At 44.2% G+C, this 25,115-nt stretch overlaps 1 protein-coding gene across 2 annotated transcripts in view; it reads left to right on the plus strand.

Moving 5' to 3' along the window:
- The window catches only part of SLC16A2 (solute carrier family 16 member 2), a 116,816-nt gene extending 91,931 nt beyond the window's left edge, over positions 1-24,885 (plus strand). Inside the window, exons 2-6 of one of the 2 annotated variants that reach the window (XM_061178002.1) lie at positions 11,358-11,502; positions 14,738-15,188; positions 16,503-16,646; positions 20,504-20,732; positions 22,337-24,885. In XM_061178002.1, the coding sequence (XP_061033985.1) occupies positions 11,358-11,502; positions 14,738-15,188; positions 16,503-16,646; positions 20,504-20,732; positions 22,337-22,557 (1,190 nt within the window). In that variant the 3' untranslated portion in view covers positions 22,558-24,885. The remainder of the gene's footprint in view (positions 1-11,357; positions 11,503-14,737; positions 15,189-16,502; positions 16,647-20,503; positions 20,733-22,336) is intronic. The other variant, XM_061178001.1, reaches the window with a different exon arrangement.
- Positions 24,886-25,115: the final 230 nt, after the last annotated feature.

The following is a 25,115-nucleotide window of genomic DNA, read 5'->3' on the forward strand; positions in this document are numbered from 1 at the left end:
CTGGAGGCCACTCTCCAGTCAGCCACAGAGAGAATGAAAGGCAGGGCTCCTGCCATCTCAGTCCCCAAGGAAGACCAGAGTGTTGCATTTTTCTTCTCTGGAGTGCCCCAGCTGACCCCTGAAGTGCTTTTACTTGCCTCCTTTTAAATGTATTCCACCAATGCTTTCAGTCATCTTACTAATGTGTGCTGATCAACTGGCTAGATGTGCCAGCATACCATCAGCACAGTCCTGAGCTACCTGCCACCAACCCCACATGGTCCCCATGCCCTACCTATGCCATTCTGACCATGCTCACTTATCCCATCTAGGTTTAGTCTCTTTACTGTGTTCTGGGGACTCTGAAGAAGGGTGGAGATGGGGCAGAAACGGGAATATTTCTGGCAACAGGGACTCCAGTTAATAGTGACATTTCCTCCACTTAGCGTTGCATAGCAAGCTTCAGAACATGGCTCCTAATCCTATTTGCTAGTCTTTCATCATACTGTTCACCTTGTCATGAAGCAGCGGCTCCTGAATAGAGACATCTCTGCCCTCATATCACCCCCTTTCACCTCTCTCTCTCCTTTACCCTTCCCCAGCTTTGCCCTTTCTTTGGCTTTGCTCCATCGTTCCCTCATTTGAGCTTTTGTTAGTTCCCCACAACAACAGGAATTTGTGAAAGCCTATAATTTTATTTAGAGAGTTTGGCTCTTAGAGTACTCTCTCCCCGCTTTCCAACTCAGAGGGAGAGCTCAGAGAAGTTGGCTTTTGGAAACCAAGGAATGGGGAATCTGGTCTCTCATTTGAGTTCTTTTCTGAGCAGACTCCCTGTACTTCAAAGACATTAGACTGTGAGCCTGGGTAAGGAGCCAGGGCACTAATTGGGCACTTGAGTGAAAAGACTTTGAATATAAGGAAATTTGAGGGCCAATAGGTCCAGGATGGAGCTGGAAAGGCTGGGGTTCTGCTTTCGCACTGCTCAGGCTCAACAGAAGCCCAGCTGGCTATGGGTGCTTAGAGGAGGAAAGGAGGTGGTGTCCAGTGAATATAGACATTGTGTTCACTTCAGGCACAGGTCTTTGGGGGCCAACTCTTTGCGAGTACTTAACTCACCTGAGGGTAGTGGTTGAGGCTAAAGAGAATTCTGGGAATCATTGGGTGAAAGTTGTGGATGGTAGGTTTATACATAGTTAATCCTTAAAGTCCTAGGGCTCTGCTGGACAGAAAGTTTATTAGTCAGAAATTAGACACTTGCTTGGCACTTAGCACAGTTGTGCATTGAAAATAATGCTCTCTGCCTGATGGAAAGTTGTGGGGTGCCATCTCTGATTTTGCCAAGTCTGTTTATAAAGATGGCCCTCTATACCTCCTGTTAAAGTCTACTTTTCACCCTTTGACCTCTCCCACATTCAGCTGTTTCATCAAAATCACTTTGTCATCAGCAGTAGGGAATTTTAAAAAAATCACTTTGTCTTCCTCATATGAGAGCAAGGGTAATATGGGGAACAACAAAAACTCCCCAGCTTTGAGTCCAAGGACTGTCAAGAGTTCTAGAAAACCTCTACCCATGCCTTGTATTTTCCAAAAAAGGAAATTGAGTGCAAGAAAGATAAAGGATAACCAACAACACTCATTTTACCATCAACATGGTTATAATTATCATTATTATTATTATTATCACTATTGGTTCTTTTTTTTAAATATAGTTATAGCTGATTATTTTTCTCTTACAAAATTTCCTCTGATAACCTTTCCTGCTAACAATCGTTCTATTCTTCTTCAGTCATTGATCTAGCTATTAAATTACCTTTCTTTTCCTTAACGTAGCAAATTTTCATTCCCTTGGAATGTCTGACCTCTCTGAAAATCTTTAAATAGAAAATTTTACTGTGGTCTTGAACCATGGGATTTATACATTTTACTGCCCTGTTAAAAAAAGTGTTCCTTATTCTACTGTGAGATCCTTGAAGGCAAAGACCATATGTCACTCATTTAGCATCCTCAGTACCTGTGGGATAGCTGTGTATTTGGGCCAGAAAGGATGTTAAATAACTGTTAAATAAATGAATATCATATATGGATGGCTTCATTTTTTAAAAATGTACATTTAGTGTCAAAAACTATATCAAGGTACTTTTCCCTATTCCTCCCATGAAGTATGGCTAAAAACACTGGCCATTATATAAAGCAAATATAAGAAGACTAAATGGTAGAGAGAAGAAAGTTGATGGACTAGGTATCTCAGGACTCAAGGAACAACACAGTGGTGAATTACTGGGTTTTCTTTTTGCCTCATATATCTTACACCTGGAGCTGAAGAAGCTTGCAACCCAGAAATGCCAACAGAAACAAATAAAATGAGCATTGAGAAAAGCCTGATTTCTCTAACCAAAAGACCAAGAAAGGAGGAGCCTAGCAAGACAGAAAACTTTTAGAAAATAACCACTCGACTCCAGCCAAACACCATGGGGAAAAATGCATACCTTCTGACCTTTACCAACAAAGGCCTAATAAGGAACCTTGACTTATATACTCACCCAGTTATAACAAGGTGCCCCAATCTGTCCGCCTACCATTCCAAGGTGGCATTAGAGAAAACTGAGTAGGGAGCCAGGAATGTCATCCTCTCAGTTGTAACAAGGCCTATTCTTCATCCGTTGTTTCAGTGGAGACCATACAGGGAACCTGGACGCTCACCCTTGCCAGTCTGTAGCTTCCGGCTCTCCTCCCATTCCTGAAGAGGTGCCAAGGTGGTGTCAGTGAAGGCCAAGTAGGAAGCTAGGACTTTTAGCATCATTCAGTACAGTATCAGTTGAAGCAACATGGAGAATAGTAATGAGAGACTCTTACCTCTCCCAACCAGTTAAGTATCAGAGGAAGACCAGTGGGGATCTTGAACACCAACCCCTGCTCAGCATAACAAGGCACCCATCCTCCCCAGGGTGTCCATGGAGGCTAAGCAGGGAACCTGGACTTCCATCCCCATCTCTTCCACCCCATCTAGAAAAAATGTGGTGGTACCTTGCTGGCACAGTGTCATAGTAGGCCTACTAAAACACAAGATTTAAATAAGATACAGAGTCTCATAACATAATATCCAAAATGTCCCAGGTAAAATAGAAAAACCACTTGTCACACCAAAGACTAGGAAAATCTCAACTTCAACGAGAAAAGACTACGTGTTGTTTTCAATGAGAAAACACCAAGATGACCCAGATATTGAAATTATTTGACAAAGATTTTAAAGCAGCCACTATAAAAACGCTTCAATGAGCAATTACAATCATACTTGAGACAAATGAAAAAATAGAGTCTCAGCAAATAAATAGAAAATACAAAGAAGAAACAATGGAAATTTTAGAACTAAAAAAATACCACAACTGAAATAATAATAATTTTAAAAACCTCACTGGATGCGTTCCATTAAATAATGGAGAGGGCAAAGGAAAGAAGTAGTAAGCTTGAAGACAGAACAATAGAAATTATACAATCTGAACAACAGGGGGAAAATAAATTTTTAAAAAATGAACAGAGCCTCAGAGAACTGTGGTGCTATAACAAAAGATGTAATATTCCTGTCATCAGAGGAGTCCTGAATGGGGAAGAGAAAGAAGGTGGGGCTGAAAAATTACTCAGAGAAATAACGGTTGAAAAATTCCCAAATTTGGCAAAAGAAAAATCTACAGTATTAAGAAGCTGAGTGAACCCCAAAGAGGGTGAACTCAAAGAAATCTATGCCAAAACACATCACAAACTTCTGAAATATAAACACACACACACACACACACACACACACACACACACATCTTGAAAAAAATGAGAGAGAAATGACGCCTTAATTAAGGGGAAAAACATTCAAATGATAGTGGATTTCTCATCAAAAACCACAGAGGGTAGAAGGAAGAAGTGGCAAAACATTCTTCAAGTGCTGAAAGAATAAACTGTCAATCCAGAATTGCATATCCGGTGAAACTATCCTTCAGGAATGAAGGGGGAAATCAAGGCATTTTCAAATGAAGGAAAAATAGGAGAATTTGTCACCAGCAGACCTACCCTAAAAGAATGGCCAAAGGAATTCTCTAAACAAAAAGGAAACAATAGAAGAAGGAATATTGGATCATCAAGAAGGAAGAACAATGAAAAGAGTAAAATTATGGGTAAATACGATAGTTTCCTTCTCCTCTTGGATTTTCTAAATTATGTTTAACAGTTGAAGCAAAAATTATAATGATTCCTGATGTGGTTTCAATGTATATAGAGGAAATATTTAAGAAAATTATAAATGGAGGATAGTGAAAGGACATGAGGGAGTTTAGGTTTTTACACTCCACTCAAACTAGTGAAATGTCAACATCAGTAAACTATGATGTAATAGCTAGAGCAACCACTAAAAAAGGTTTACAAAGGGATACACTCAAAGCACTATAAATAAATCAAAGTGGAATTCTAAAAATTGTTAAGGGAGCCTACAGGCAAGCAGAGAAAAAGAAAGTAGAGGAAGGAAAAACAGAGGGAACAAACAGGAAACAAAAATAAAATGACCCTAACATGTCAATGATTACTTCCTTGCAAATGATCTAAATACATCAATTAAAAGACAGAGATTGGCAGGGAAAAAAAAATACCCCAACTATAAGCTGTCTACAAGAAACTTACTTCAAATATATATCTCCAGGGAATTATGCTGGGTGAGAAAAACCCAATTTCAAAAAGTCACACACTATATGACTCAATTTCTATAACTTTCTTAAAATAATATTATAGAGATGGAAAACAAATTAGTGGTTGCCAAGAGTTAGGGATGGTGGGGGAGTGGACTGGGTGTGACTATGAAAGAGTAGCACAAGGGAGATCTTTATGGTGATGGAATAGTCCTGTATCTTGATTGCAGTGGTGGTTACACAAATCTACACATGTGATAAAATGATATAGAACTATACACACATATTGTACCAACATCAATTTCCTGGTTTTGATATTATAGTATAGTTATATACGATGTAACCATTGGGGGAAACTGGGTGAAGTGTTCATGGGATTTCTCTGGATTATCTTGGCTATTTCCTGTGAATCTATAATTGTTTCAAAAGTTGAAAAAAACTCAGATTAATTTTTTAAAATCTATATTTTAAAAACTACTGATAATATCATACTAAATGGTGAGAAAATTGCAGCTTTCCCACTAAGATCAAGTTCAAGACAAGGCTGTCCCTTCTCACCACTCCTTTTCAACATTGTAGTGGAAGTTCTAGCTAATATAATAATACAAGAAAAAGAAATAACAAGTATACAGGCTGGGAAGGAAGACATAAAACTGTCTTTGTTCACAGATGACATGATCATCTATGTAGACAATCTGAAAAAAACGACAAAAAACTCTGGAACTTAAAAGCAATTACAGCAAAGTTTCAGAATACAAGGTTAATATACAAAAGTGAATCGCTTTCCTATAAACCAGCAATGAACAAGAGGAATTTGAAATTTTAAAAATGAATGCCATTTACATTAGCACCCCCAAAAATGAAATACTTATGTATAAACCTAACAAAATATGTACAAATTTATATGAGGAAAACTACAAAATTTTGATGAACTAAAATTCAAAGAACTAAATAAATGGAGATATTCTATGTTCATGCACAGGAAGACTCAATATTGTCAGGATGTCAGTTCTTCCCAACTTGATGTATAGATTCAATGCAATCCCAATCAAAATCTCAGCAATTTATTTTGTGGATATCGATAAACTGATTCTAAAGTTTACATGGAGAAGCAAAAGACCCCAAATAGCCAACACAGTATTGGAAGAGATGAACAAAGTTGGAGAACTGTCACTACTTGACCTCAAGACTTACTATGAAGGTACAATATTCAAGACAGTGTGGTATTGGTGAAATAATAGACAAATAGATCAATGGAACAGAATAGAAAGCCCAGAAATAGATCCACATAAATATAGCCAACTGATCTTTGACAAGAAGCAAAGACCATACAATGGAGCAAAGATAATCTTTTCAACAAATGGTGCTGGAACAACTGGACATCCACACGCAAAAAAATGAATCTAGACACAGACCTTACATCCTTATCAAAAATTAACTCAGAATGGATCACAGACCTAAATATAAAACACAAAACTTTAAAACTCCTAGAAAATAACTTAGGAAAACTTGGGTATGATTATGACTTTTTAGATACAAGACCAAAGTCACGATCCAAGAAAGAAATAATTGATAAGTTGGATTTCATTAAAATTAAAAACTTCTGCTCTGCAGAAGACAATATCAAGAGAATGAGAAGATAAGCCACAGACTGGGAGAAAATATTCACAAAAGACATATCTGATAAAGGACTGTTATCCAAAATGTACAAAGAATTCCTTCAACTCAACAATGAAAAAATGAACAACCCAGTTGAAAAATGGGCCAAAGACCTTAACAGACACCTCATCAAAGAAAATATATAGATGACAAATAAGCATATGGAAAGATACACAACACCATATGCCATCAGGGAAATACAAATGAAACAACAGTGAGATATCACTACATACTTATTAGAATGACCAAAATCTGGAACACCGACACCACCAAATGCTGGCAAGGACGTAGAGCAACAAGAACTCTCACTCATTACTGTTGGGAATGCAAAATGGCACAGCCACTTTGGAAGAAAGTTTGGCAATTTCTTACAAAACTAAACGTACAATTTAGCAATCATTCTCCTTAGTGTTTAACCAAATGAATCAAGAACTTACGTCCACACAAAAATTTGCACACAGATATTTATAGCAGCTTTATTCATAATTACCAAAATGTGGAAGCAAACAAGATGTCCTTCAGTAGGTGAGTTAGTAAATAAACTGTGGTACATTCAGACAATGGAATATTATTCAGTGCTGAAAAAAAAAGAGCTTTCAAGTCATGAAAATACATGGGGGAAGCTTAAATGCATATTACTAAGTGAAAGAAGCCAATCTGAAAAGACTACATACTGTATGATTCCAACTATATAACATTGTGGAAAAGGCAAAACTATGGAGACAGTAAAAAGATCAGTGGTTGCCAGAGGTTGGGAGGGGAGGAGGAATGAATAGGTGGAGCATGGTATTTTTAAGGCAGTGAAAATATTCTGTATGATACCATAATGATGAATACATGTCATTAACATAAAAAGCTATATCCAATATAATTTAAATTTTCTTTGACTGTGCAAAAGATACTTTCAAGCCCAATCATCAGCTTTCATTGTATTTTAGAAATTCAGAAGGGCCAAATAATGGTGAGTTGTAGTTGATAAAATGACAGTAAGATAATTTACTGAATTTTTTTTTCATTTTTGATAATACGCTTGAACTAATTTTTTTGAAAATCCAGCCAGAATAGAAATACATACATCATAAATGAGATCTCCCACTGGCACTTCCTGCCTCCCTGCCCCCTCTTCTTTTTTTATAACAGATTTATTGAGGTATAATTTACATATGGTAATATTCACCCTTTTTATATGCTCAGTTCTATGAATTTTGACAAAAGAATATTACCACTTACAGTCAAAATATATAACATTTCATTACTCCAAAAAGTTCCCTCATGCTCATCTACAATGAGTCATTTCCCCTCACCCTTCCTCCTGGCATGCACTGATCTGTTTGACCCCACAGTTTTGCCTTTTCAGAATTACATATAAATGGGATCATTTGTGTCTGGCTTCTTTTCACTTAGCACAATGCCTCTGAGAATTGTCCAAGTTGTTGCCTGTATCAATAGTTCATTCCTATTTATTGCAAAGTTGTATCCCATTGTCTTAATGTATATCCACGTATTTATCCATTCACTAGTTGAAGTACAATTTGAGTTATTGCCACGTTTTGGCAGTTATGAAAAATCTGCAAAAACATCTAGGTACAGGTTTTTGTATGAATATAATTTTTCATTTATCTTGGGTAAATACCCAGGAGAATGATTTTAGGGTCATATGGTAATTGTATGTTTAACTTTTTTTTAAAATTTATTTTTGGCTGCATTGGGTCTTAGTTGTGGCACGTGGGATCTTCGTTGAGGCAGGCGGGCTCTTCATTGTGGCGTGCGGGTTTCTCTCTAGTTGTGGCGTGCGGGTTTTCTCTTCTCTAGTTGTGGCACACAGGCTCCAGGGTGCATGGGCTCTGTAGTTGTGGCGCACGGGTTCCAGAGTATGTGGGCTCTGTAGTTTGCGGCACACGGGCTCTAGTTGAGGCGTGTGAGCTCAGTAGTTGTGGCATGCAGGCTTAGTTGCTCCTCGGCATGTGGGATCTTAGTGCCCTAACCAGGGATAGAACCTGCGTCTCCTGCATTGTAAGGTGAATTCTTTACCACTGGAGCACCAGGGAAGTCCCCCTGTATGTTTAACTTTTAAGAAGCTGCCAAACTGTTTTCCAAAGCAGGTATACCATTTTGCATTCCTATCAACAGTGTATGAGATTTCCAGTTCCTCTATATCCTCACCAGTGCTAGGTATAGTCATTTAAAAAAAAAAAAAAGCCTTTTTAGTGGTTGTATAGGGGTATCTCGTTGTGGTTTTAATAAGGATTTCTTGAATGATTAATGATATTGAGCATCTTATCATGTGCTCAATTGCCATTCACGTCCTGTGTTTGTGTGTAAAATGTCTGTTCAAATCTTTTGCCCGTATTTTAAATTGGACTGTTTGCTGTCTTATTGAGTTGTGAGAGTCAACTCACACTTGTACTCTGGATACCAGTCTTTTATCAATGTGTGTATTGTAAATACTTTTCCCAATCTGTGGTTTGCCCTTTCATTTTCATAACAGTATTTTTCAAAGAACAGAAGTTTTATACTTTGATGAAGTCTAATGTATCAATTTTTTAATGGATCACACTTTTGGTAATTATCTGTGAAATCTTTGCCTAACTAAAGGTCAAAAAGATTTTCTCCTATACTTTCTTCTAGAAGTTTTAAGTTTTACATTTGAGTCTATGATCCATTTGTATTAATTTTTATGTACGGTGTGACTATTGGTATTTATAAAGCTGTCATACATATGATCACATCTGATAATCTTTAGGTTAAAAAAAACTTTGGGGAAGGCACATGGAGAATTTTAATCCCCATTTTACAGATGAGAAGTCAGAGGATTAGAGAAGTGCTGTGTGATTTGCTCAAGGCCCCATAGCTGATAAGACGTGAAATTGAAAGGTATAAGGTAAAATTGTGATGAGAGTTCGGGTCTCCTGTGGTCTCAGGCCAGTACTGTTGGAGCCAGCCAGCTAAGACTCAAGATGGCACCCACAGCAAAGCAAAGATTGCCAGTAGAGATCTGAGCAACCTATTAGGCACTGAGGAAAGAGACTCAGACAGTGGACTAGTCTAACCTCAGACTGCACTCCTCTGGCCCATTTGGGGCTCCACAATTGAAGAGAGCCAGAAGCTGGCCTGGCATCCTGTTCAGGTGACACTCAATGAATACTTTCTGATGATGATGATGAAGACAAGGAACGTGTTAAGAGGAGAGCTCTCAAAGTAATACAGATTTAGAAATTAAAGCTAAGAAGAAATATTAACGAAACTAAGAATTGTTTAGCCTAGAAAACAGAGGCCCACGATGAAACTTGATACAGCCTTCAAACAAAAAAAGCTTGGGCTTTCTTTCCGAGGGCTGAGCAAGGGGAAATGGGCGGGAAGAATCCAAGTAAAAGGGCAAATTTCTTCCTCCCTGTTGAGGATTGTTACAGACACTTAAGAGCCTTTATAAACAGAATAAACTCTTCTTATTTGAGTTTGGAGTCAGGGATTTGCCAAACATGGGTTCTTATGAAGGATTTCCGCATGAGAGTTACATGACCCTCTTGCATAGTGTCCTTATAAATCTTTGGGTGTCTCCTGAACCTGCCCTGTGTTCCTGTACAATTCCAGGAGCCCTTTGTCTGTGGCCTTCCCTACTCCTTAGTCTTAGCATCTTCACAGGACTGTTCCAATGACCAAGAGAAGTCTTACCTAAGCTCCTGAAGGCTTAATTAATTCTCATGTTCCTTGGCACTAAAGCCAAGTAGCCCAATGCCTAAGGCTATAAATGTGGCTTAGCATCCCTGGAAGGAAGCTTGAATTGTTGGCTAGTCCAAATCTGACCACAGTGCTTGAATCCCCTGTTTTATATCTACCTCTGCTTGCACACCTCCAATGATGGGAAGCTTCATTCATCCCAGTAAGAGATATAATACAATGAACATTGGACTAGAAATAAGGAGAGTTAGGGTTGAGTCCCAGCTCTGCCACTTAACTTGCTGTGTGATCTTTGGCAAGTCCCTTCACATTTCTGGACCTGTTTCTTTATCAGTAAAACGGTTGTAGAGGAATCTCTTTGTTTTAGTTTGTGTTTGTTTAACTGCTATAACAAATAGCCCTAGAAAATTCAGTAGCTTAAAGGACAAGACGTTTCTTTACTTCTTATGTAACATTCAGGGCAGGGGTTCCAGATTGGAGAGAGAGGGGGAACTTCACTCCATTCAGAGACCCAGACAGAACTGATGGCAGTTCTGCCAGTCTTAATACATGGCTTCCGGGGCTTCCCTGGTGGCGCAGTGGTTGAGAGTCTGCCTGCCAATGCAGGGGACACGGGTTCGATCCCTGGTCTGGGAAGATCCCACATGCCGCGGAGCAACTGGGCACGTGAGCCACAATTACTGAGCCTGCGCATCTGGAGCCTGTGCTCCGCAACAAGAGAGGCCGCGATAATGAGAGGCCTGCGCACCGCGATGAAGAGTGGCCCCCACTTGCAGCAACTAGAGAAAGCCCTCGCACAGAAACAAAGACCCAACACAGCCATAAATAAATAAATAAATAATAAACCCAAAGTTTAAAAAAAAAACAACAACAACAACAGAATGATTCGTAATTAAAAAAAAAAAAAAAAACATGGCTTCCAAGGTCACTCTGCCGTTATAGCTCCCAAGTAAGCAGAAACATCATGGTAGTCTTTTTATGGTCCAGGTCTGGAAGTGGTATTTGTCTTTTTTACCCACATGCTATTGGTCAGAATTCAGTCACATGGTCAAGCCAAACAGCTGAACAGGCTAAGAAATGTAGTGTAGCTGTGTGGTAGCTAGCTAGAAGTCTCCATCACAGACTTGATCTCTAAAGGCTCCCTGCCCCAGCTTTGAAGTTCTGGGTATGCTTATGAACTAGACTCCTGGTTCTCACATTGCTTTGTTACAGGCACTTTGAAAATTGCCTAACCTCACTGGCCATCAGGGACTAGCAAGCTGGCAGTGCAGACCAAGGCAATGCCCCCAGTGAAAGGCCAGAGAAGATCTGAGATACCAGCCGCACCACCAGGTAACACATTAAACTAAGGTGTCTTTGTGCTTCTTTTCTCTGCAGCATGGGTAGGAGCCCTCTCAATGGGCATGATCTTCTTCTGTTCTCCCATTGTGAGTATATTCACTGATCGATTGGGCTGCCGAATCACAGCAACTGCAGGGGCTGCCGTCGCTTTCATTGGCCTCCATACCAGCTCCTTCACCAGGTAAGGCTAGGAGTTGCTGACCATTTGCCCAAGGCTGAGGGTTGGCTTCTTTCTGGGCCTCAACTAGACACTCTTCTCATTGCAGAATCCCCTGTGGCCCTTTCCATGTAGGGTCCTCAAGACCCTGTTCCCAAGAATTATTGTCCAATGGGACTCATCTTGGTAGGGCCCCCAGGACACATTGGTAGGGAATATACCCAAAGAGGACCCAAGAGTTCCAAAGTGGTGGGAGGAACCTAAGCTTGGGCATTCATACTGCTGGGCCCAAGTCAAGTTTTGGCCACTGAATGGCAATGGAACAATTCATGAGTACCATTCCCCTCTTTGAGCCTCAATTTTTATACTGTAACATGAGGAGATTAGATCAGGTCTTTTCAGGTGTCTTCCAGCTCTGCCATTCTATTTCCCTTCAATATGCCACACATCTCATGACCTCAACTGCCCTCCTGGAAATGAACTTCTGGAGTAAGCCCATGTGAACACCTACCATTACAGGATTCCTAAGGTAATCTTATGCTGAAAAAGAGGTCAGCTGAGCCCAAGGCTGTTCAGCATTTCTGGTCCTTTTCCATTTCTGGATAGCAATGTATGGATGATTTGGAACAGATAAAGATTCATGTCTTGGGTGTGAGAAGGGATGTTTAGCAGCCTCCCTCACTGACATACAGACCCAGCACCCAGCTACCCAACTAGGCCTAAGCTAGGTAAACTCAAACTCTGGTCCCATAGGTCCCACTGGCAGAAACTGGTAGTGTCGGTCAAGGAGCAGGCTACAAGTTCATTTTCTGCTTTCTTTCTGCCAGCTCTCCAGAAGCATGTCTGTAGGGGAGGAGAGAAGTAAAAACCCTCCACCACAGCCTGAGGAATATGGGATTCCTAAAGAACTCCAATGACTTTCTGCCAAAGACACTTTGGGAGTTATGGTACCTCCTACTTCCAATCTGCCTGGGCTGGTGTAGGAGAATGCCAGCCTGGAGACATGGCTAGCTTATCAGAGACTTGCTTTCTGAGCTTGGCTCCCCAGAGAAGGACCATGGTTATGCTCTCCAGGCCTAAGGTTCCACTCACAGCAGAGAATGATAACTGTGTTCTGCTACAACTGGGCCTTGTGAGGTTGAGCCAGCTTTCTTTATGACTTGAGCATCTCCGGCTGCCCAGCCCACCCTCCAGCAGAGCTTGGATCTGGCCTGCAATGGTTTCTTGGCTTGGTCCCATCCAACTGGGACAGAGGCAGGGAAAACCATATCCTGTCTGTAATCTGCTCAGTCCTCCCAGGGCAGCAGCTCCAAACCCTTTCAGGATCCCTCTGGTGGTCAGCCTCATTTGCCCTCAGCAAGCTCGTGTCTGGCTCCTTGTGGGAAGGAGCTAGGCCTCAGAAGCAGCTCAAGTCTCAGAGCTACACAGCAGAGGCCTGTTTTTTAAGGCCAAGCAGAGCAAAGTGTAAACAAATTAGCAACATACGGATCCCATTTTCCTTCCAATCCACATGAGCTCAGTTACAGGAGGGGAAGGAGCTCAGATGTGCTTTCTCCTGGCATTCTTCTTTAGGCACATTGGAGTAGGCGTTCTGTTCTCCAGCCCCTAAGCTCCTCCCCCACCCCCTTTGCCCTTTCTGTAAGAACATCTTCAAAGCCAAGAAACTTTCTGGATGGCTTCATATCCAGTGGAAAAATGGTTCTGCTTGTGGCTAGAACTCCAAGTCATCTTTCCTGTTGCTTGAATCAGGGCTCTGAGTTCCTTTGGATGGTGTGAGGTGGGGCAAAGTTCAGGCAGGGGTGGGGAGGCCTTGGCAAGCCTGCTCAGGGGCCTCCTGCCTTTGGGCCCAGCTAGAAATAGATCCACCACACAGCTCCCTGAACTGAATCCCATGCTTTGCTCCCACTGGCCCCCTCCCTGAGGGTCTCCCTCAGACCTTCATAACTCCTCTCCCTTAGACAAGGCCCCCAGCCCAGATCAATCCCAAATGGTACTTAGATTCTAATGGGAGGAAGCCCCAAGGAATCTGACAGAAGAGGAGCAGTTGGCTTAGCTATGTGTTCTAAGTAGAGGCAAGCCTTTTGAAACCAAAGCCCTTGCTCATATCCAATGAATGCAAGCAGATAGAAAGAAATGATGATGATAGCTGTCTTGGAATCATGAGTACTAGCACCACTTCATCTCTGCAGCATAGGTCCAGTCCTTTAGTATGAGGACTGGATCTATCTATGGAGAGGAACTGCCCGACCGTGGAAAGTATTAGGTTATTACGTGGTCAGATAAGAAATATTGCAAAATATGTGGAGGCATCAAAAAGAAAACAAAGTTTTTCACTAGTTTGTGCCAGTATCATCTGAGGGCAAATGGCCAGCCAAGCTGACCTTCCCATGGCCTTTTCCCTTCTGATACTTTGCCTTCTGTTATAGAAGTTTATAGTCAAAGCAGGGCCTAAGGGTTTTAAGCCAGAGCCTCTCTTACTTGGCCAGGCTCACAACTTCTTTGAGTTTCCAGTTCCCATCAGGCAGCCAAGCTACTCTGGGAAGCTAGTCCATATCATGTCCAGCAACAGGAGCCAGGCTTTGGAAGTTATAGAAACTCCTTACCTTAGGATCCCCATGGAAATTATCTGGGGCCTGGAGTAAAGGGTCTTGGGACATCCAAACCGTGGGCATGGTTGGGGAGGGGGTGTCTCTCAGAACACCACCAACCATTCTGTGAAATATTAAGGGCCCTGAGCATGAAGAAAGACACTGAAGAGTCTTATGGAGGGTCTCAACGTTGTAGAATCTTGGCTCCTTGCAGAACTTTCTTGTTACTTGGGATAAAACTTTGGTTACCAGCCCAACCATGGTGTCTAGGTGAGCAATAGGTGTAACTATTCTTTCTAAGGCACTGACTTACTCTTTGTAGCCCCTCATCCAGACTTTGCATAGGCTAGTTTTGGCTTTCTTTTGAACAGTACTCTCTGATGGAGTACTATGATTCAAACTAGAGTCACACAGACTTAGATTCAAGTCCAAGCTTTGCTGATCCCCAGTTATGCTACCTTGGGTAAATTACTTTACTTCTCTGAGCCTCTGTCTCCCCATCTACAAAATGGGGATCAGAAGGTCCTATTCCTTGTCTGTTCTGAGGGTCAGTAGTAAATGGGGCCGTGGGTTAAGGGTGGGTTTATGCAGATCTCAGGAGGGTGAGGGGGGAAGGGCAGGTGGATTGCTGGTCAGGCTTCTGAGGATAGCTCTTGGTGTCTCTCCCACAGCTCACTAAGCCTGCGTTACTTCACCTACGGGATTCTCTTTGGTTGTGGCTGTTCCTTCGCCTTTCAGCCATCTCTCGTCATCCTGGGCCATTACTTCCAACGCCGTCTGGGTCTGGCCAATGGTGTGGTGTCTGCTGGGAGTAGCATCTTCTCCATATCCTTCCCCCTCCTCATCAAAACGCTGGGGGCTAAGATCAAGCTCGCCCAAACCTTCCAGGTGCTGAGTACCTTTATGTTTATTCTTACGCTGCTTTCACTCACCTACCGACCCCTCCTGCCCAGCTCGCAGGACACCCCAAGCAAGAGAGGTGTCCACACCCTGTGCCAACGCTTTCTGGCTCAGCTCAGGAAGTACTTCAACATGCGAGTGTTCCGCCAACGTACCTACCGCATCTGGGCCTTCGGGATCGCTGCTGCTGCCCTTGGCTACTTCGTTCCCTATGTACACTTGGTGAGGAATACCAGGGTGGGTCCACCCTACCTGACCCCAAGAAGTTGCCCTTAACCTGCCTGAAGTCCAGAGGGTAGGAGCAGAAGACATTGAAAGGGCAGACCTGGAACCTTTGGAGAAAGACAAAACAGTGGTTGGAGAGACCCAGAGTAGGAAAGAGCACAGGCTGAGGGAAGACCTCAATGGGAAATGGGGGAAGTTCCTCAAGGGGAGGACTATGCCTATGGTTTCCCCCACTGATAAATCTAGATGGATTTTCAGGAGAAGATAAGCATCACCGGGATACAGGAGGCTGCCCCAGATGACCCAATGATAGGGTTTTCTTTTCTTTCTTTTTTTTTAAATTTATTTAGCAGTGCTGGGTCTTCGTTGCAGTGCCTGGTCTCTTCGTTGCGGCGTGTGGGCTTCTCTAGTTGCGGCGCATGGGCTCAGTAGTTGCAGCATGTGGGCTCAGTGGTTGCAGTGCTTGGGCTCTCTAGTTGCAGCATGCAGGCTCTAGAGCACGTGGGCTCAGTAGTTGCAGCATGCCAGCTTAGTTGTGATATGTAGGATCTTAGTTCCCCGGCCAGGGATCACCAGGCCCCCTGCCTTGGGAGCACGGAGTCTTAACCACTGACCACCAGGGAAGTCCCTCAATGATAGAGTTTTCTAAGAGTGTGTCTTATGGAATGCTAGTCTTTGGGGTCAAGTAATTTTGTTTAAGAAATAACATATACTAGATTTCTCTAGCTTCATAATGTGTAGCAATATTTTAAAGGTACCAAAAATCCTCCTGTAAAGAAATCAATTCAGCTTTGTTTAACCACCATACACCCAACTTACATGGCCACAGATTTGTTGGTTGTAGTCCAGCTGTTATCTTCCACAGACCTTGTGTTTCTTAAAGCACACTTTTGGAATATTACCTGGAAGTTAGTGGATCCTTCTCCCTTGGTGACCTGCTGTTACCCCAGGCTGTCAGTTCTGGGTCAGGGAATGAGGAGATAATAGGGGAACCCTTGGACTTTTTTCAGTTGTTAAGGCTGTATTCTGTCCTGCCAGGGCTTGGAAGGGGCTTAGAGACACCCACTGCCCTCAGCTGTTGCTCAGAAACCGAGAATCCAGAGAGCCAGGGGATATGCAGCCTTTTAAGCTGTTAGAAACAGCCAGAGAGCTTGTTCTGGAGCTAAGGCTATAAGGGAGGTTGCTGCAGGAGAAGGAACTCTTGCCATGGTCCAGGGAAGTAAGCAGTAGAGGGTTCTGGGTATGCCAACAATTAACCAGCCATCTCTTCTTCTTCCTCTTATCCCGGGGGCCTGGTGCTATGCTTTTCAGATGAAGTATGTGGAAGAGGAATTCTTGGAAATCAAGCAGACCTGGGTGCTCTTGGTGTGTATTGGAGCTACCTCAGGCCTTGGGCGCCTTGTGTCAGGCCGTGTCAGTGACTCCATTCCTGGACTTAAGAAGATCTACTTGCAGGTGAGTGTGACCACCCTGTCTACTGTGGGGAGAACAGCCTGCCACAGATGCTAGGTTATCTCCAGCCTTTGGGATACAGTGGTAGGATGTATAACTGCTGTGGCCTGGGCCCCAGCTCTGACACCAGCTTGCTGTGTGACATGGGAAAGTCAATCAAATTCTCTAAGCCTCCGTTTCCCTTGCTTTCAAGTGAAGGTCATCATCCTTGTTCTGCCTCCTTCATCAAAATGGAGTGAGGATGTAGTGAAAGCTGTCAGTGTAGATGGAACCTCTAAGAACACTTTCAAAGAAAATGTTTATTAATAAAGGCTCTCCCATCTGAAAGAGGGAAACTGAAGCCAGGAGTTAGATGCTGCCCCCATTGAAGACTGAACTCATTGCTACCTTATACTCTCTTGGAGGGTCTTGAGCATCTGCAGTACTCTGTGGCCCAGTGTCTCTCTCCTCTAGGCCCAGACCCATCACTTCTTATACCTCCAGAGCTACTTGGTACCAAACACTGGCTCTCAAATGCCATCCTCTTGATGGACACAAAAAAATTGCCAGAAAAGGCCAGACCTCACTTGCCCTCTCTACACCTCACTTTCCTCTTTCATGCAATGAGAATAATCCTTGCCTTTCCTATCTCACCTTGCAGGTGAGGATCAAAAGGAATACAGGTGTGACCAGGCTTTGAGAAATAAAAAGTGTTATAGCCATGCAAAGTTTTAATCCTTCTCACAGTGACACAGGTAGCCTCATATTGTGGGCAGTACCCATGTGGATGCTCAAGAGGCCACTTTTTGTGTGACCTGGGCTCTGGTCTGGCTTGAATACAGACTACTGCTCAAGCTGTCTGTCTTTGTCTACTGGGCAACAATATTGTCTTTCGGACCTGGCTCATGCTTTTTGCTACAGCAGCTGGGTTTACCAGAAGGTGCCCAAGTGTGGAACCCTGTGAAGGGGTAACAGCAGCCCCAGAAAACATGTGGGTCACAAATAGTCCATCAGGAAGGTGGTTGAGTTCTGACTATCCTGGAGAAGTCCTAAAAGAACTTCCAAGGGGCCCTGACTATACACACAGCAGGGATTTCTCTGTCTTCTGATAGTTCCAAGTGTTTTCCTAAATACCGTCGTATGTCTTGGATGAGGATATGATTAAGGTTTCCTGTTGTGTTTAACTTTGTGTTAGATTTGCAAGAGCTAGTGAATCTGCTTTGTCAGAGCTCAGGGTGCCATTATGGTCCATCCAGTCCAACCTCTCATTACACTGATGGAGAAACTGAGGGAAAGACTCAGACAGTCATGGCAGAGCTGAACTCGTATGTAGCACTCTTCTCATATTCCACTTTACACTAAGTGATGGATGGCAGAACCAAGTCCTAGACATGATAAGTGACTAGACCAAGGTCAAACCAAAAGGCTGTGATTGAGATAAACCAATTATAAAATTTTAAATTCCTGTGCCAATATCAGCAAGACCTTACCTGGGTGGCTTTTTGCATAGGACTGTGTGTGGCTTTCCCAGCCTCTTCCACATGGCACCCCTGTGGGTCTTCCCTGTCAATATCAGCAACTCCAAGATGCCAAAGAGTGCTGGAGATCAGGGTAAGCTAGTATTGGGCCAGGGCTTTATCTTGAGGAAAGGCAGCAGCCCTTGCCTAGCCATATAGCTCATTTCTCACTGCAGTCCCTAGGAGAGAGGTAGGGCCCAAGCAGTTTTTGCTTTGTATTGTGTAGAGGGAGTTCCAAGAGAGGCAGAGGCATTAGCTAGTCAGAAGGAGAACTAGGCTTATGGCCCAGTGCTTCTGCTGACCATTTCCCCTACCCACCCAACAATCTCTCCCCTTTTCCACTCTTACTTGACCCAGTTTTACCACTTAGAACAATATAAAATAATCTTGGAACTTTTTAGCTGAAACATATCTTCATCAACTTGTAGTCCAAATTCTCCATTTTACAAACTGAGGAACTGAGGCCCAGAGAGGGAAAGTGATTTGTTCAAACTCATTGTGCTGGTAAGTGTCTCAGGCTGAGAACACAAAACAATGAATGAACTTCTCTCTCTTGAGCTACTCAAGATACTCCATCACGAGAATTTGCCTCCCTTTCTCCCCGGGTCAGATGCAGGAGTACTGGTCTGGGAGAGAAAAGGAGTGTACACAGCTTCAGGTTCTGAAGAGCCATCCACTAGACTTTGTGGTTCCTACTACTGACAAAGACAGGCACATGTGTCTGGTGTCAAGCCCCTGGACAGTCTGTTGGTAAGGAAATGGTGACAACCTGCAGGACAACCTCACTTTGGGCCAATTCTTGAGGCCTGATTCTCAGTTCCAAGAGGGATTTTTAATTTCCGAACCTTGGCAAGGCCTCATGGAGGATGTTAAGAGGCAGCTAGATACAGTAGGTAGTAATTACAGCCAATTGAAATCAGTTAATGGGGTCCTTTGTATTATATAACGGTATTAACTCCTTAATTGCCATACCATTATGACTTGGTTGATAGGTGGGTCTGGTTTTATCTTACAGTTGTACATGAATCTCCTAGAGGAGAAACTGGGATATCTGGGTTCTTATTCCTAGATTCTGCCTAGCTATCCCAAAACATCTTGGGCAAAGTTCAAAAGTCCTTCAACAAAGAGATTTCCTCAGATGGCATGACCAGGACATTTCTTATCCTCTCCAAAATCCAACCAATTAGCCTAACAAACCCACTGGCAGCAACAACACAGAAAATCTTTAGTGCTTGAAACAGCCTTGACCCTCCTACCTGCCTTCCATGTGTTGATGTGGTGACGTACCCTTACCATGTGGTGACTAACACTTCCTGGGTAAGTCAGCCTGCCTGTGTGAACTATTAGAAAATCCTGGATCCTGTCAAGGCCTTGGTTAACAAATCAGGCCTTAGCCCTGACCCTGGGACAACCTGGCTCTGCTGGCTACAGTGGGTGGAGCCCAGGTCTTCAGTCTGGCTCATGGACACAGGTTGCAGATGACCTTCATCAAAAGGCTAGCTGTGTTTCCAGTGGCCCTTATCTCTATTGAGAGGGAAAAACCAGCCTCTGGAAAGGCAGCTTCTTTACTTCAGAGTCATTTTGCTCAGCCCAAAGAAAGCCCAGTGGCTAGTCAGTGCCCCCTGGACTGGCTTCAGGCTCCCTAGACCTCTTCCTAGTGTCTTGGTTCTCCTTAGAGCCCCCTTTGTTACCTTCGCGGGGTGCCCAGACAAGCCCAGAAACCCCCAGAGCCATAACGTCTGAGTGTCTGAGATGGGTGGTGTGTCCCATGTCCTAAAGCCTAAGGAACCTGGGTGAACCTCCCAATGGCCTCCTTCATACCAAGGTGTTTTCTAAAAGCAGTCTCCCACAAAAATGGGGACTGGCTCCTTCCCCATTTCAGGAAGCTGTGCCTTCCATTCATGCCCCCATCTAATCATTATTCAATTATTCAAGTCATCCTCACTTCCTCCCCTTCCTCTTCCCATATCTAACATGGATCTGAAAATACCAGCATGGTCTGATCCCAGACCCTGTTGCCTGGGGCAGACAAACACAGGATCAGAAAGCAGCAACAGCAATTCCCTTTATCTCAGAGTCCAATTAAAAGACAACTTCTTGAGGACAGGAGCAATGAATGCGTCCTCTTTTAAAAGTCTTGACAGAATCAAAGTTAAACAGGGGCTCTCTTAAAAACTTTAAATCCTAAGTCCTTCTAAGCAGGACTTAGAAGGGGCCTAAGTAACTAGTCCACTGGGCTCTCTGTTGATATCCCCTTGTCCCATTTTACAGACGGTAGAAACGAGGCCTTGAGAAGGGAGATGTGATTTACTATGTGGTCTTGGCCGGCAAGCACAACATGACCTCAGGCTGTTGCTCCTTTAGGTCATCTCCTTCCTGCTCCTGGGCCTGATGTCCATGATGATTCCCCTCTGCCGGGGCTTCGGGGGCCTCATCGTTGTCTGCCTCTTCCTGGGCCTGTGTGATGGCTTCTTCATCACCATCATGGCCCCCATCGCATTTGAGCTGGTGGGCCCAATGCAGGCCTCACAGGCCATTGGCTACCTCCTGGGCATGATGGCCCTGCCGATGATTGCCGGACCCCCCATTGCAGGTGAGGTTAATATTGCAGGGAGGGCATGAGTGGGGGAGTCCTGTCTTCCTTGGGACCTAGATCTCCTAAGCACCTCTGCTTAAAGTCCCTTTTCTCCTTCTTTTCTATTTAAGCAGCCTCGTCAGAGTGCATGAAACCCCTTACCACTATTGGTGAAAGAGACTAAGGACAGTACATGTGCATGGATTCATTTGGGGGGATGGGCTTTTCATGGCTGTATATCTGTTGCTGTGGGGTTTTATTGTAGACAGCATGGCTGATTCTGGGATGGTAGAGAGAGAAATGGGTTTGGCCTTCCTGACCATTCTATTGATCCAGAATCTTCTCTCTCTCTCTTTACAGGCAAGTAATTATTTGGAAGGTAGTTGAGCAGGAAGAGAAGAGAAAGTGGGCCCTGGTTTTATTAAGACTTAGAGATATCCCCTCCTCCTCTACCAGCTTCTGAATTGAGCCTGTAGAAAAGATTTGATTAAGAACACAACCCAGGACTGGACCAATGAGGCTCACTTCTAGCAGGCAACAGGCAAAGTGTTGGCTTGCCATCTTTCAGCACTCCCAATTTCTCTCTCCACTTCCAAGAAGGACATTGTTGGTACCCCAGAGAACTTAGGAAACAAGGAAAACTAATAAGAAGAGAACATCATTTCCTTTCTTTAGGATTTATTGCAAATATTGATTCATGGGCTAGAGTCTCCTAGGCTGGCCAACTGGGTTAGCTCAACAAGTATTCCTTGAATACCAATTCTGTGCAAGGTGTTGTGAGGGCACTGGTCATGCTGTGTTACAGTGACAAAACCTTCTACTCAGGCCCTTGTTCAACAGCCACACTGTCCACTGGGGGAGGGGAGCCTCTACCCAACTCCTGATCCCAAAGGTGGATCCCAGAATCCATATCTCTTTCCATTTTGCTTACCTCCTAAGCAGCCCCAGGGCCTACTTGCCTTTCTTCGGTAGTGTTTCTGGGCTCATCCTCCCTATGAGGTGTCCCACATTAGCTTCTGGAGGTGAGCAGGGAAGGCCCTGTATCCCATGCCAAACACATTTACCATATTGGCAACCTAGAGGAACCCAGAGGGGCCAACCATATCTGTAACTGGAAGGAAGGATACACATACAGCCTCCTCTTAGGGCAAATGGGCACTTCAAAGAAAGGGAAAATAGGAACTTGGCTGAATTGTTCCACAAGAACACTCTAGCCCAAGCTGGGGGTGGAAGGGTATATCATTGTGAACCAAAACAAGTCTTGGCCATCTTCTGTGGAGTTCTTTTAGAGTAGCTTCCCTCCTAACTCCATACCTTGGAGTGACTCGAAGTTAGCTGTAGCTTCATGAAAGTCAGAAATGGAGAAATTGAGAAGCTTCATTTGCTTCTTTCATAACCTCAAGAGCCTGCAACCCCAGTGCCTCAGGGAGGAGCAGCCTGTCTTTGTAATAGAGGTTTTGTTTCTTCCATCTAGGAGTGTTTAAACTGAGGGGGCTCTCGGGTCAAGGCAGTACAGGCCAAGAGTCTCTGGATAGGCATTGTGATGGCCCCTAGAAGAGGCAGAGAGCACCTTTGTACAGGAGGGCAAAGCTGGGCTTGACTTGTCTCTGTTGACTTTTCAGGCCTCCTCCGCAACTGTTTTGGGGACTATCATGTGGCCTTCTACTTTGCCGGTGTGCCCCCCATCGTCGGGGCTGTAATCCTCTTGTTCGTCCCTCTGATGCATCAAAGGATGTTCAAGAAAGAGCAAAGGGATTCCAGCAAGGATAAGATGTTGACCCCTGACCCAGACCCCAATGGAGAGCTGCTGCCAGGCTCCCCCACCCCTGAGGAACCAATCTAATGCCTCTTATTTGCCATTGTGTGCTCCTCCCCAAACCTTTCCCTTCACCCTGCCCTGCTCAGCATTTACATTTTTGCCACCAGCACACTTGTTCCCAAACCTGCACATGCAGCATTTCAGCCACCTGACCATACCCCTGGAGCCAAAGCTCCAGGTGTTCCAAACTCATTAACCAAATTCTCCCTGTGAATGCCTTTAAACTTGCCAGGGTCCTCTCCTCCCAGGATCTAGGAAAGCTTGGGATCACCCCCTCGCCTTTGGACCCTCTCCATATACTTTCTAACTCTTGGGGGAGGAGGATGGGAACTCCTGGCCCAGCTTGTTAGTCACCCACTAAAAGCAACTGCCAAAGGTGCTACTGTGTCCCCAGGAGCCTGGTGGGAAGATCCAAGCCTCTGTGTGCTGAGGAGTTCCTTGCCATCTGTCCTTAGGAACCATTGGGGGGTGCGAGGGAAAGGGCATAGAGGTAAAATGAGACAAGGAGCTTTGTTTAGCCTCAGAGTCTCTGAGGGCTATGGCTTCCCAAGAGGTGTGGGTGACATCATTTTACAAGTGTACAGAGAGTCTCCCCATCATATGGTTGGTTAACAGTCTGCTTTCTTCTTTCCTTCCTCCTTTTTTTTCCTCTACTGCCTCTTCTCCCTTCTCATCCCCCTCTATTTCTTTTTATGACTGTCATAGACTCGTGGGTGCTTGAAGAAAGGAGGGACCCAGAGCTTGGGCCAATCAGCCTCACCTTGGCCCAGCCCGCCCCTAACATTAGCATCAATTCCACTCATCTCAGGCTGAGCCACATCTCATTTTTTGGCTCAAGCTGCTATAATCCTATACTGGAATAATAGAATATCACATAGGAAAGGGACCTTAAACACCGTAAAATTCCACTCACTGATTTTTTACAGATTTTCCAGGACAATGCATTAACCTGCAGGCTGTCCCAGCTCCCCATCCTTATATCCACCTGTCAAAATGTGAAGAAATTCCTTTCATCTCAGCAGGCAGAGGAAGACTGATGACAGGGGGAATGGCGTGGTGGGGGGAGGAGCAATAGTTATGGACCTGGGGAAGGACCAACTCCATCTCTTATTATTCATGACGGGTCAACATTTCCACCTGGGCCAGGCCAGAAAAGGAACTGTTTGAGGGAAAATCCCATTCCCAACCTGGATCCCCCAAAGGTAGAGGCAGCAGCTGCACATAGGGTTGGAAAACTTCTAGGAAGAGGAAGCCATCCTAGCCTTTACTACCCAATGTGTCCCCCATGCTGGGCATCCTGGACCACTCTACTTAGTGGGCATTAAAGGTGCCAGGAAAGGTAGACTCTGGACCATCTTCATCCCTCTGAAGTAGGTACCAGATGTTTCCCTATGCCTAAGCTCTGGGAAGCACTCTTGCTGAAGAGCATTTCCAGCCAGGCTGTGTCCAGCCATCACAACTCACCTTATTAGGAGCTCAGCCTCTCTCCTCACTCAGCCTCTTTGTATTTCTCCCTATGCTGGGTATTTTTCTGCTGTGTTCCTATTACCCTAACCTTTCATCATCTTCTTGCCAGGCATCCCTGGCTGTCACCTAGAGCTAACAGTGACTTGCCACCCCGAGCCAGGGCCATCCCAGGGCCAGGAGGATGAGATCGCCCCTGAGGAGCTCCAAAGAAGACGGTGGTCCCCACCCATGAGTTTTTCCGTTACAAACAGGCAGCTGGGGCATGGTTCGCCTCTGATGGCTTCATTCAAGGCCAAAGTCTGGAGCCCCCTCCCTTGGTCCCAGTCCAGCTCTTATCAGTTCCCCGAAGGAAAACCCATTGGTTCTTGGCTCTGTGAATAGGAAGGGGCCTGCCTAATTACGATCCTGTTATCCCAAACAGCAGTGGAACAGGAGGAGCTGGGCCCCAGGAGCTCTTTAAGTCCCAGAAGAGGCCATTGAAAATGTTGGAGCAACAAAGCCCCTGCTTCCATTGCTCCCTGCCCACTCCCACCAAATCACCTGAGGGCAGTTCTGCAGGGCCTCCTTTGTTGCTCATGGTGTGGATAGCTCTTAAGAATCAGGGTGCTACCCACTTCTCTCCAGATGAAGGAAAGACATTCACAGGTCCCAAATCTGCCCTATCAGGTGTCACATAACGTGGCAGGGTGTCAGTTTACTTCTTCCACACATGTACGCGTGCATGTGCGTGCTTGTGCACTTTTGGAGAGAATGTTGGTTGGCGAAAGCAGCACAGTATTAATATTTAGGGTAAGATGCAGCCTCTTATGCACCACAGTTAAATCAAGGAGAACGAACAAAATTTGGGAGCTTGAGATCTGGGACATTTAAATCCTCAGAAGGTTTGGAACAAAATAAACAGATCTAAAAATCCAGCTTTGGTGTGTTATGTTGCCTACACGGGTGAAATAGTCTTAACCTGGTTAACGGCAGGAAGTTTACTTTCAGAACTGAAATCTCATTTCAAATCAAATTTCTGCCAGGGTCTGTACTCCTTTTCTTCTCCCTTGTAATTGATGGAGGAACTTGAATGGGCTAGTATAGCTGGGTTATATAGCCAGGCAGCAGCCTGGAAT

This window comes from Eubalaena glacialis, chromosome X, assembly GCF_028564815.1.
Source record: "Eubalaena glacialis isolate mEubGla1 chromosome X, mEubGla1.1.hap2.+ XY, whole genome shotgun sequence".
In the NCBI taxonomy this organism is placed as follows: domain Eukaryota; kingdom Metazoa; phylum Chordata; class Mammalia; order Artiodactyla; family Balaenidae; genus Eubalaena; species Eubalaena glacialis.